Below are 13,489 nucleotides of genomic sequence, written 5' to 3'. Positions count from 1 at the left end.
GAGACAGGTAGACTCCAACATGCCGCTTCCTGTCTGCTTCACTGAGAACCTCCAGCAGATGTAAAAATCAAGGAAACGTGCTGCTGAAGGTCAGAGTCACAAATGAGGGAGAGTGAGTTCAAAGGTCACACAGGACCAAAGTGCTCAGTGACCTGGTGACATGGAAACAGAAGTGGGTCACTAGTGGAACACTTTGACTACAAGAACATATGCATATATATTATATTATATTGTGTATATATATTGTTACTGAATGAAGGAGGAGTCTACGTCCTCCTCCATCAGGTCTCTGATGTTCACTCTGACTCCTCCACGATGTTCACAGCGCCTCCATGAGGCTCTTTAGCTTTGTGCATTTTACCTTCTTTACTTTTCCCTCCTGAGCTACAGAGCTGATTAAAGGACATGAAGGCAAACCTCGTATCGTCCACACGTCTGACTTCATTCAGCTTGTTTTCACACTCTGCTCTTGGCTCTTAAATCCACATCATTTACATGATTTACATATTTACATATTTTCATGATCTCCTATAACGACTTTCGTCTATCAATGTTTCATGTAAAGCACTTTTAAATAGTTTGGTGCTGAAATGTTCCGTATGAATAACTATGACAGATGTAGTGTGTGTGTGTGTGTGTGTGGGGGGGGGGGGGGGGGGGGGAGGGATTTGCTTGACAATTTCATCCCCTAAATGACTTCTTTTCTGCAGGAAGTGAGACACTTGCTGTGAGATGGTCTTCAGTAATGATTGACATGTTGCATCAAATATTGATTTTACACAGATTATGATCACCTTTCCTCTGCATTTAACAGCACTTTGGGCCTTCCATGAGTCTCGATCTAATCCTGAAGACATTAGAGTCTAAAAGTCCTCACAATGACGAGGTAAAACAGCACATAGACAGTTACATGAAGTCATGTTTTAAATCCTTTAAATGAAGGTCAACTAAATGCTTGAATCACAACATAAGACTAATTATCAGGTTCCTGTTTTAAGCCACGATGCAATGATTGTCAGGTTGGGACATGGCTGGACCCAAATGCAGAACAGACAGACACAGCCGTCAGGAGGTGAGTGAATAGTTTATTAATCAACACGACTGGAGGTGCAGCAGGAGCGGGCGTGAGGGGTGCAGGTGAAGGAGGGGGTCCCGGGTGATGATCTCCTTGACAGTGCGCGGTGCCCGGTGGTCCTCCCACGTGCAGGAACAGACAGGTGTAACTGAAACCAAGGAGGTGAGACAAGAGGTGAGTAACAGGATTTAAACTGAATGAAACTACTCTCGGCTCTCGGCTCGACTGGGTGCTGGTCACTGAGACTCGCGAAGACTGAGGTCGACATACGTGACGTGAGTAACGATCCGACGTCGGCCGGTTGTCAGGCTCTCCCTCTTATCCCCTGGTGATTGTGGCTCCGGTGCAGGTGCGCGATTGCAGAGCTGAGACAGGTGCGTGCGAAGCCAACCTCTCCCAGATCCACCAGAGGGAGACCTAAACCAGCTGTTACGGCTGCCGACGGCAACCTCAGGTGAACAGGGAGTCTGGCTGCAACCTCCCACGACGCAGAGGGAAGACCGAAGCGGATCCGCCTGGAAGACTCCCAGCCAACCAGAAGAGGGCATTGGAGTGCGCGTCAGGCTTAAAAGGCCAAACGAATTGCAGCTGGGGGCGGCTACCAGACCCAGAGAATGACTGTGAGAGCGAGGAAGAGGGCCAGGGCAAGGCACCACTGACACTCTGCACCTCACAGACTTGTGTCAGCCACATTAGGAGTAGGGGCGCCGTTGGAGATGTATTTTTATGTTTTGGTTAACGTAAGTAAGGATCTTTGTTACTTGTTGGTTTTGCCATAGTCTTCCTTCTGAAGGCCTTCTTTTGTTCTATTTGGTTTTTGATTCAGTTCATGCGCCCTTGTGTTTGTTTCTTGACTCCAAGAATAAATATTCTTTTTTTTCACCCAACAAAAGTCTGGGTTTATGTATGAGTCCGTCTCCCCCTAGCGACAGGACGTAACATAAATGGGGGCTCGTCCGGGATCTCTTTAAAGTGTTCCTGAGAAAAAAAAAAGAAGAAAAAAAAATATTTATTCGAGGGGGGTAAGTAAACATCAGCTGGTAACCTGGTCTAGCCGCCTAGGTGACGTGTTGTTATGGCTTCGGAGCGTTTTGACTTGGAGGCATTCCTAGCCAATCCAACTCTTTCAACAATTAATCTTTGTAGAAAAGATGAATTGCTTATTGTAGCGAGTCACCTTCAGATTCCGGTAACTAAAGCTATGCTAAAGAGAGATCTGAAATCGTTAGTCATTGCTAACCTGGTGGAGAGTGGGGTGATTGAAATACCTATGGAAGCTGAAATAAAAACGCTTCCTGTGGCTGTCTCAACCGAGGCAGAGGGGGTGGGGGCCCTTGAGCCACCCGCAGTTTCCAGTATGGAAGGCGAGGTAGGTGGAGGGTTAAAAACACCCGTCACGCTGCCACGTTATGACCCATCCCCAGAAAGCAGTGCTCGGTCAAGAGATGAGGCCCGTGTAAAGGTTCGCCTGGCCCGTCTCCAGCTGGAGGCTCAGGAACGTGAACGGAAACAGCACATGCAACATCAACTGGAAATGAGGAAGTTGGAGGTAGAAGCTGATATGGCTGTGAAGTTACGGAAGCTGGAGCTTGACAGGTCGCAAGGCGCGGGAGGTCTACCTGCTACTGCTCCAGGTATGTCACCGACCATCTCCTCCACCCAAAATTCTGCCAGTGCAATGTCCACGGCTTTTGACGTTAGCAAGAATATTGCTCTAGTGCCCTTGTTCCGGGAATCTGAGGTGGACTCGTACTTTAGTGTATTTGAACGCATTGCAGTTGCTCTGCAGTGGCCGACTGAGGTTTGGGCTCTGTTACTGCAGTGTAAACTCCATGGCAAGGCCCAGGAAGCCATGGCTGCACTCTCTTTAGAAGAGAGTTTAAGTTATGAGTCTGTGAAGTCTGCTATTCTGCGCATTTACGAACTAGTCCCTGAGGCATATCGGCAGAAGTTTAGGAGTCATAGAAAGTCACCGAATCAGACTTATACAGAGTTTGCCCGAGAGAAGGGTGTGCTATTTGATAAGTGGGCCGCTGCCTGCTCGGCAGATGACTTCCATTCGCTGAGAGGACTACTCCTAGTGGAGGACTTTAAAAAGTGCTTGCCCGATCGCATTGTTGTCTATTTAAATGAGCAGAAAGTAACAACTTTAACTGCTGCAGCAACTTTAGCGGATGAGTATGTGTTGATTCACAAAACTACCTTTTCCCCTGTCTCTGAAAGACCACGTCGTGTCCCTGGTTCGCCTCCCTCTGTCCGCCAAACACCAAGTGCAGAAAAAGAAGAAAGAAAATGTTTCTACTGTCATCTGGGAGGTCATGTAATTGCTGCCTGTCCGGCTTTGAAACGGAAAGAACAATCTTCGCGGTTTGTCCAGCCAAAGGGCATTGGTTTGATTAAAGCTAAACAGACAAAGACTGAAAGGGAGAAATGCCAGGAAGTGGATGCCTGTTTCAAGCCATTTGTCTTTCACGCACGCATCTCCCTCACCGGCATGACTGAAGATCAGCGCCCTGTCCAGGTGCTAAGGGACACCGCATGTTCCCAGTCGGTTATTTTGGCGTCGGCGTTACCTTTTTCCGAGCAATCAGCGTGTGGGTTTGGTGCGGTGCTCCGCGGCATTGAAATGGGATACATTCCCCGTCCCGTACACAACGTTCACATTGAATCTGATTTAGTTATGGGGTTCTTTCCTGTCGCTGTGTGCGCCGCTCTGCCAATTCAAGGTGTCATACTTTTAGTGGGGAACGACATTGCTGGAGGTAAGGTAACTCCTACGTTAGAGGTGCTGGATTCACCTCCGTCCGGCACCGGGGCTTTGGCAACTTCTCCGGTGTTCCCGGCGTGTGTACTCACGCGTGCGCGTGCACGGTTGATAGTTCAGAAGTCTCACTAACTGACAGTATACTTATGCCCATGTTTTCTGGAGGGACAGAGCTTGAGGAAGCGGAGGAGCCGATCGCTGCGCAATCTGTGCCTGACGGTGAAACCAGCGATCCATCCAGCCCGAATGTGCTTCCAGTTACGCGCGGGCGCCTGGCGAGCGCACAGAGAGAGGATCCAACACTACAGCGTTGTTTCCGAAGGGTGGTGAGTGACAACGGTAAAGCAAGTGGGGAGAAAGTAGCCTTTATACAAGATAAAGATGTCCTAGTGCGCAGATGGACCCCTCTCCCAGATACTGATGCAGATTGGAATGTCGTGTACCAGATTGTGATGCCTACGGTCTATAGACAACATGTGCTGTCAGTCGCACATGAAAGTAAATGGTCAGGCCACTTAGGTGTCACAAAAACGTACCAGCTTGTTCTAAAACACTTCTTTTGGCCAGGGTTGAAGGCGGATGTCGCAAAGTTCTGCCGTAGTTGCCACACATGTCAAGTAGCAGGTAAGCCAAACCAAACAATCTCTCCCGCGCCTCTGCATCCTATTCCTATAATCGAGGAGCCATTCGATCGCGTGCTAATAGACTGCGTGGGCCCCTTACCTCGCACGAAAAGTGGAAACCAATACTTGCTTACCATTATGTGCGCGGCAACCCGTTTTCCTGAGGCGATCCCACTTCGTAACATTACGGCCAAAATGATAGTGAAATCCCTCACAAAATTCTTTTCTACCTTCGGCCTACCCCGGGTAATTCAATCAGACCAAGGTACGAATTTTCAGTCCAAAATTTTTAAACAGGTGCTTGCCACACTAAATGTTAAACATGCTGTTTCTTCTGCTTATCATCCCGAGTCACAGGGGGCTCTAGAGCGATGGCATCAGACGCTCAAGTCCATGCTCCGTAAGTATTGTTTGGAAAACGGACCTAATTGGGATGATGGGGTTCAGTTTGTTTTGTTTGCAGCGCGTGAAGCCGTTCAGGAGTCCCTGGGGTTCAGTCCCGCGCAGCTCGTATTTGGGCATACGCCTCGTGGTCCTCTAAAAACATTACATGACCAGTTCATGTCGCTAAAGTCGTCACCGGCCAAAAACGTATTGGATTATGTCCGCCACTTCCGTGAGCGACTACATGTTGCTAATACACTCGCTAAACAGGCACTTTCCGGTTCACAAGAAGTGATGAAGCGTCACTATGACCGTTCAGCTGTAACTCGCCGTTTTCAACCTGGTGATTTAGTATTGGCGTTACAGCCTACACCTGTCTCGGCGCTCTCCTCCAAATTTACCGGTCCGTATGCAGTCCGTGAACGCATCAGTGACACGGACTACATTCTCAATACTCCTGAGCGAAGGAGAAAAACACGCGTCTGTCATATCAACATGCTAAAGTTATACCAACGTAGAGAGAGTGATAAAAGTGGCTCTGTGGACAATCCAAAGCCGCCCCTCACTGTTTTGCCTCCTCGGAGCGCCGCTTTGATCGTAACCGATGCTGCGCTTCCTCACGCCTGTGATGATTTGCGGCCGCGTCATCCAGTCCAGTTGGGCACTAGACTCCCTAATTCGGAAGCCATAGCGCAGTTACCTTCCCGGCTACTACATTTACCTGTTGAGCATAGACAGGGTGTAGTCGACCTTGTCGAAAAATGTAGGGCTACCGGCGTGTTTAGTGATGTACCGACCACAACAACTTTAGTAAAACATGATATTGAGCTGACCGACCCGCGTCCGATAAAACAACACCCGTATCGTGCCAATCAAACTAAGCGAGAACTGATGAAAGGGGAAGTGCAATATCTTCTTGAAAATGGGTTTGCTGAACCCAGTTCTAGTTCGTGGAGTTCACCCTGTATTGTGGAGGCTAAGCCCGACGGCTCGCCGCGGTTCATTACCGATTTCCGTAAAGTGAACTCTGTTACAGTGCGCGACTCGTACCCATTACCGAGAATGGAAGATTGTATCGATAATCTGGGGAATGCCAAGTTTGTAAGCAAACTTGACCTGTTAAAAGGTTACTGGCAGGTACCCTTGACCGACCGTGCAGCTGTGATTTCGGCGTTTGTTACTCCTGACCATTTTGCGCAGTACAAGGTAATGGCGTTTGGCATGTGCAACGCACCCGCCACATTCCAGCGTTTAGTTAATACTGTGTTAGCTGGGGTAACTAATTGTAACGCATATTTGGATGATGTAATTGTGTACACAGAGACGTGGGAGGAGCACCTGCGCATCTTGGAGCAGGTCTTCCGCAGACTCGCCCAAGCCAACCTCACATTGAATTTGTCAAAGTGTGAGTTCGGTAAAGCAACAGTCACCTATTTAGGAAGACAGGTAGGGCAGGGACAGGTGCGCCCTGTAGAAGCAAAAATAAGTGCCATTTCAGGTTGTCCCGCCCCCTCTACGCGTAAAGCGCTACGGTCGTTCCTTGGAATGGCAGGATACTACAGAGCTTTCTGCCGTAACTTTTCGACTATTGCCCAACCATTAACTCGGCTATTGAGCCCTAAAGTAGAGTTTGTGTGGTCTACAGACTGTCAGATCGCATTTTGCAGCCTCAAGGCACTCCTCTGTCACGCCCCCGTGCTAACAGCTCCCGATTTTGCCAAGCCGTTCAAGCTTGAGGTGGACGCCAGCGGCGTGGGGGCCGGAGCGGTCCTCCTACAGGAAGATGCGGAGGGAATAGATCATCCAATATGCTATTTTTCCAGGAAGTTTACTAAGCCTCAACTTAACTACTCCACCATTGAGAAGGAGACACTTGCTTTGCTGTTGGCCTTACAGCACTTCGAGGTGTATGTTGGATCCAGCTCCCTGCCAATTGTTGTTTATACTGATCATAACCCTCTGGTTTTTCTCTCCCGCATGTACAACCATAATCAGCGCTTGATGCGATGGGCACTGATTGTGCAGGACTACCACTTGGAGATCTGCCACAAGAAAGGGTCTGATAACATAGTGGCTGATGCGTTGTCCCGGTTACAGTAAGATAGAGGTATTTGTTATATTTGTGTGAGATGTTAAATAACTGGGAGGTTGTGTTTATGGGAGGGGGTGTTACGGCTGCCGACGGCAACCTCAGGTGAACAGGGAGTCTGGCTGCAACCTCCCACGACGCAGAGGGAAGACCGAAGCGGATCCGCCTGGAAGACTCCCAGCCAACCAGAAGAGGGCATTGGAGTGCGCGTCAGGCTTAAAAGGCCAAACGAATTGCAGCTGGGGGCGGCTACCAGACCCAGAGAATGACTGTGAGAGCGAGGAAGAGGGCCAGGGCAAGGCACCACTGACACTCTGCACCTCACAGACTTGTGTCAGCCACATTAGGAGTAGGGGCGCCGTTGGAGATGTATTTTTATGTTTTGGTTAACGTAAGTAAGGATCTTTGTTACTTGTTGGTTTTGCCATAGTCTTCCTTCTGAAGGCCTTCTTTTGTTCTATTTGGTTTTTGATTTACACGGCACCCCAGGCCCTTTCCCTCAGTTCATGCGCCCTTGTGTTTGTTTCTTGACTCCAAGAATAAATATTCTTTTTTTTCACCCAACAAAAGTCTGGGTTTATGTATGCGTCCGTCTCCCCCTAGCGACAGGACGTAACACAGCCTTTACCTGGGTCCAGAGGGGGGGACTCTGACAATGATGGTGATATAATTTCTTTAAAGGTAACAACGCTGAAATAAAGAAGCAACATTTCCTCTGAAACTCACTTTCAGGTGTTTTTTCACATCACACTGCATGACTTTAACCTTTAACAGCTGTTCTTAAGTCCCAAGTTGTCCATTGGTCAGTAGAGACACCAGTTAACCAGTGAGCTGGTCCCATGTTGCACACTGCCCCCCTGTGGACAATGCAGAGAGGAAAGCATCCATTAAAGTGGAGAATATTCCATCATCATGCAGCAACAGAAGGACATCTTCTGTGGAAGCTGATTCCCTCCAAACTAAACTGGCCTTTAATTAATGATGATGTGTTATGACATTGTAATTAGACAGCATTTCAGTAAGGCTCAGTGAGTGAGAGTCTATAAATGACTCAAGTATCTTGTTGGTCATGTTGAGATGTTCTCTTATCATTGTGACATGAATGTTTCATGTGTTTCATGCTTTGCTTCCTTTCAGAGGTTTCAATGGTTGTCATAGCGATGGAGGCTTTTGAAAGATGGCATTTTTCAGATTACCTTGTCTTGCTTTGTTCCTTATTTTTCTCCCTCTCTCCACACTCATGTGAACGCTGCCACAAACACACTCACTGTGTGATGTGGGTTAAACCCTTTTTATTAGAGTTATTAAGAATTACTGTCTAAAACATATTATACAGTTATTATACTAAACTCACCCCTAACCTCAAATGTTGTGACATAAAGTATATTGTTAGTAAACCAATAAAAAGTTAAAGTAAAGTTTGGACCTTCCAGAAGTTCTGACACCAGCTCAGTGTGGAGTGTCGCATCCCACTTAAACTTCAAATAAAACCCTCCATTCTACTGTTAGAACCCGGTCACACGCCACGCCATCGTTTCTTTAACCACGTGCCTTCCTCTTGGCTCCTCCCCCCTGGCTGACCTTGAGGCTCCGCCTCCTCCTGCAGAGACATATTCCTGTTGGCTTCAACTGTAGACACCATGTTTCATTGTGAGCTTTCTTCATCTACACCGGCTGTGGTGATTTAATGATGAAGGGGCTTCATTGTTCATCTTTTACTGGCTGTTTTCTGTTAGTTGATCACAGGAAACAACATCAAGGACTAAAGAATTCTCCTCCACATCAACGACGAGAAAAGAGCCTCGTCTTTTATGTCCAATTGAAGTTCTGGCAACTGTCCCCCATTATAAGCCATAACCACTTGATTCATATTCAACAGGTCGCCTTTTGTAGCGTCAAATAATTACTGACACGTTTTCATCAACGTAAGAAAAATAAATCACACAAATTGACGTCGACAAACGAAGCCAAATGTTTCCATTACAGGGAGCATGAGGCCCTGCTTCATCCTCACACACACATCATCTCTCTTATGATCCAATAGGCAGTTTGGTTGATGTCAGGTGACTGACATGCATGAAGTGTGAGAGGCGTGCACTGTGTTTCCATGTGTTCATGTGTGTGTGCATGAGGTCAGTTAATGATTCAATTAGTGTGTAGAACTCATTCACAGGTTCCTCAACTCTTCTCAGCTGAAGATCCGAAAGGTCCAAGCCATCGGTTCTTCAGCGGAGAAGAGTGGAGGAACCAAAGTGCAGCTGGGCCTCCCTCCCACAGCGATGCAGAGCTTTCACTGTGCTCTTTAAATCCTTCCCCAAAAAAAACTCGTTATTTTTTACAAATAACATATCTGCCTCACGATGATGATGATTATATATTATTACATCTTTTCTTCAAAAGTTAGCTGACGCTTTCAAAAGGTTCTTGTTCAGAACAAACCTGATATTATTCAAAAGATGTTGATTTTGAAGTTAAAATCAGCTAAAAAAACAAATATTATTTATTACTAGTTACTGTTTTTTAAATTACAATCTGCTTGAAATCACCTTGCTTATAATATCATGAATGCAAATGAATCACACACACAAATCAGGAAAAATCATCATACAAACGTATTTGTTTTATATTTGAGGTACAAGAAAAACATTTTATTAAAATTTCTTGAACATTGTAACAGATAAAGATTAATATCAAACCCTAATTATGACCCAATATCTAAATGATGATCTATTGATTCATCCACAGAGACAACGAGCACAGCATCATTAAAACACACCTCGCTGAGCTCTTTCAGACGTTCATCTGCAACACCACAAGTCCCAGAGAGCTGTGGACCCCCAGAGTCCAGACCAGCTCAGGTACCCCTCACCTGCTCCACCTGCATCTACATCCACTTGGACCTACATCAGCTGTACAGACTGAACTATGTGGTGAGCAGAGAGGAAGGTTCTCCACCAGGAGGAGACTCTCCGTCCTGCAGAGAACACAGAGACACTGAGGAACCAGGAACAGGCCAGAGCAAGAACCCAGGATAAAGAGGTTCAGTGAATGTGGTGCTGAAGGTGTGGAGGTGGATCAGTGTGTCAGAGGAGACTCTGAAGAAAGACAGAGAGCCAGCAGGACAGTCCACATACACTGCTACTCTACCAGAGGAGGAGGAGGAGGAGGAGGTGATGGGTGTTCTTGTCTTATTGTGCCAGACATAGTAACCTTTATCAGAGCAGATCAGACTCCAGGACTGATGATTCCATCCAAACCAACAGTCATCACTGCCTCCTTTCCTCTTGATTCCTCTGTAATTCACTGATACATAAACTTTTCCTCTCCACTCGACCTCCCAGTAACAGCGACCAGTCAGACCAGTTCTACACAGCAGCTGAGGCCAGTAGTCAAATCTGTCTGGATGATCAGGATGTGACTGAACCTCCTCCACATATTTCACCTTCCTGTTGTTGTCAGACAGTTTGAGTTCTCTGTTTACTGTGTTTGTGTCGATTGTGAGTTCACAGGAATCTGATGAGAGAACAAGACACAATAAAGCTGTAGTCATTAATGTCTTCATCTAGTGACACTTTGATGATGACATCACACAGGTGAATGAGTGATGTCACAGTGTGAAGATGGTTGAATCTTCATGAATCAAACTCAAAGCTCACTTACACTTCCTCAGACCTGGCCTCAACCATCGGACTCCATCAGGCTCCACCCTGAAAGGAGGAGGGGGGTCAGAGCAGCATGGACACATGGACATCACATCACTCTCATACACACAGCTTGGTCCTTCATGTCCGCTACGACTTCAACCCAGAGATCAATAGTAGTGAACTTTCTAGAGTTTAATGTTCAACAACTAGTTCTCAAGAAAGAGTGGCAGCAGAAGATTGAACTGGATGGAAAAGGACTGTTCTTAAACAACAACTATGCAGCTGACATGATGGAAAGAAGCAAAGCGTATGGGCCCATCAAAGTGACCTGAAGGAGAAACGTGGGGTAAAGGTGTCGGTGACGGTGAATACTGCAGGTGTTGGTTGCCATGGATACGTAGTGACGCGACAGAGAGAAGCTCACAGAGTTCAGACGGAGCCACAGCCTTAAAACCAAGGGATGGAAATGAAGTAAAAACCAGATAAGTAATAAACATTGTTATTGTAAACGTTGTCCTCCCAAGTCACGTTGTTTTATGTCCAATTAATGATTTTTGGTTCAGGTTTAGTTTTTCCGTTTGGTTACAGATTGCAAGTCGACTCTAAAAAGACGAATGATGCAGAATAACATTCAGATACTGTTGTTGAATGTAAACAGCAGAAAATAATGACAACACGATGGAAGAATAAGGCACAGATAAGATATTTACAGGAGACACACTTATCCAGAGACATGAGGTTTGGCTACATAAATATATCTAATAGTTCATTTCACCATTCTTGTAGAAGGGTCTGACTTTTCATATATTTAACTCAGTGAAATTTGAATGTAGTAAAGAAATCGGCGATAAGGAAGGCAGATATTTAATTGTAAAGGAAAGTTGGAAAACAAACAAGTCACATTAGTAAATGTTTACGCTCCACCTAACAGTGAAAAGTCCTTCTTTAAAACATCACTACATGATATTATTCTTCAAACAGAGCAATATTAATTTGTGGAGTGGACTTTAACATAGTTATGAATAGTAGTCTAGACACAACAAACCAGAAGAAGAACCAGAATCACAAAAACAGGGTTCAAAGAATTTGGTATAGTTGATATCTGGAGAGAACTCCACCCCCCCAGAAAGGACTTTACACACTACTCTGCACCAAACAAGAGTTACACTACAATTGACTACTACTTTATGAATAAACATTTACAGAGTTACGGAGTGTGAAACTGGAGCAGCAGACATGACCGACCACTGATCAGTTTATCTCAACGTCAAGTTAAAACCTCAGGAGAAAAAACAATATGGAGGTTACATTTTGGAAAACTGAATTATAAATTAGTTGATGAGGAGATTAAAACATACCAAAAAGAAAATGTTAATGGGGAGGTTAACCCTACAATCCTGTGGGACGCTATTAAAACAGTTATGAGAGGAAAACTAATAGTGAAGCAGAGCTATTAAGAGCTAAAGAAGGAACATTTAAGATGGAACAGGAAAAATGGCACAAACTTGAACGACAACATGAAAAGACTCGACATTGCTTCCAAAAATAAAAAAAGTTAGAGGCAACATGAATAAGCGACTAACTACAGAGATAGAAAAGAACACAAGATTTACTAAACAATCCTACTATCAGTTTTGGGAAAGTTCACTTTCTACATGAACTAGTTCAAAGTTCAGTTCACAAATTTTAAAATGAACTAGTTCAGTTCATAGTTCAAACTTAAATATTTGAACTAAGTTCAGTTTCAACTTGTTCAGTTCTTTTTTTTCCATACGTTGCTGCAAGCAATTATTTTTCAAAATTATTGCCACAGCCCAGAACCACAGACAGCAATTATTTGATCAGTTTTAACACTGAAGCTGTGCATCACATTTAATCTTCATATCCAGTTTTGAATCCTTATCCAACCAGGGTTCACATTAGCATTGAGGGGATTGTTGCTTTAATGTTGCTGTCCATTCACTCCACACTAGCAGCAGCTGCAGCGTTCACCCCTACAGGACATCCTCAACACATGCTGCTTGGATGGTCTTTCTTAAATAAGGAATAAAAACACCACAGTTATCATTAAGGTGCAAATATGTGCAAAGAAAAGTCAGATTCCTCCCATCCTCACCGCCGTTGTCATAAAACTCATTTAAACTATTATACGCCGTCTCTTTGCTACACGCAGCTGTCGCCTCCATGCATTTCTTTTGTTGATGACGCATGCGCGGTGCGACGCTGGAGGCTGGTGTTGCCAGATCGGGTGTTTTTTCCGCTACTTATTAAGGCGCGTTTACGGTGTGTTTTCTATAGAAATCTGGCAACCTATTGAACGATGTTAACCTGAAAGAACGCGCCGTTCACAGTCACCAGAATGAACGAGTTCACAGTGACTAATACAGTACGTTCCGTTCACCCAAAATATGAACGAGTTCATGAACTATCGTTCAATGAACGCGTTCAGGCACAACACTGCGTACTATGAGGTGTGACCCAAAGCAGACATTCATCCACGCATGGAAGGGGGTAGGAGTCCTTCTTGGTGACGTCATTAAGCCTCCTACAATCCACGCAGAAACGCCACTCACCTCCTTTCCTCGGCACCATAACGACTAGTGATGCCCAGGGTCTCTCAGAGGGCTCTATTATCCCGGCTCGCTGCGTCTTGTCGGCCCAAGGGGAGGCGACTATAGGCGCAGCATCACCCGTGTCAATTGTGTGCAGTACGAGAGAGGTCTGTCCCAGCTCCTCCTCGTCACATGAAAAGTAGTCACGGAACTCTATCAGCAGCTGCCATAGTTGCTCCTGCTGCTCAGAAAGAAGAGTCCCCGGCACTTCTTTGCCAGACCTCGCGCAGAGCTGTCATCCTTTTCACTTCGCTCTCATGCAGACTCTCACAGCCCTCCACCGCAGACGGGGTCACCC

At 45.8% G+C, this 13,489-nt stretch overlaps 1 protein-coding gene across 3 annotated transcripts in view; it reads right to left on the bottom strand.

Annotated features, from left to right (window-relative positions):
- LOC119224815 (NACHT, LRR and PYD domains-containing protein 12-like) overlaps positions 1 to 13,489 on the bottom strand; it is a 91,425-nt gene that overhangs the window by 40,824 nt on the left and 37,112 nt on the right. For 2 of the 3 annotated variants that reach the window (XM_062562612.1, XM_062562611.1), the window contains 2 exons: positions 10,596 to 10,642; positions 9,717 to 10,448 (listed from right to left, as the gene is read on the bottom strand). The exons of the other annotated variant lie outside the window; for it this stretch is intronic. In XM_062562612.1, the coding sequence (XP_062418596.1) occupies positions 9,859 to 10,448; positions 10,596 to 10,642 (637 nt within the window). In that variant the 3' untranslated portion in view covers positions 9,717 to 9,858. Of the gene's footprint in view, positions 1 to 9,716; positions 10,449 to 10,595; positions 10,643 to 13,489 lie in introns of those variants that run through there. 3 annotated transcript variants of the gene reach the window in all.

This window comes from Pungitius pungitius, chromosome 5 (genome assembly GCF_949316345.1).
Source record: "Pungitius pungitius chromosome 5, fPunPun2.1, whole genome shotgun sequence".
Lineage (NCBI taxonomy): Eukaryota > Metazoa > Chordata > Actinopteri > Perciformes > Gasterosteidae > Pungitius > Pungitius pungitius.
Note: the sequence above shows the minus strand (reverse complement) of the source record. Positions and strands in the feature narration are given on the sequence as shown.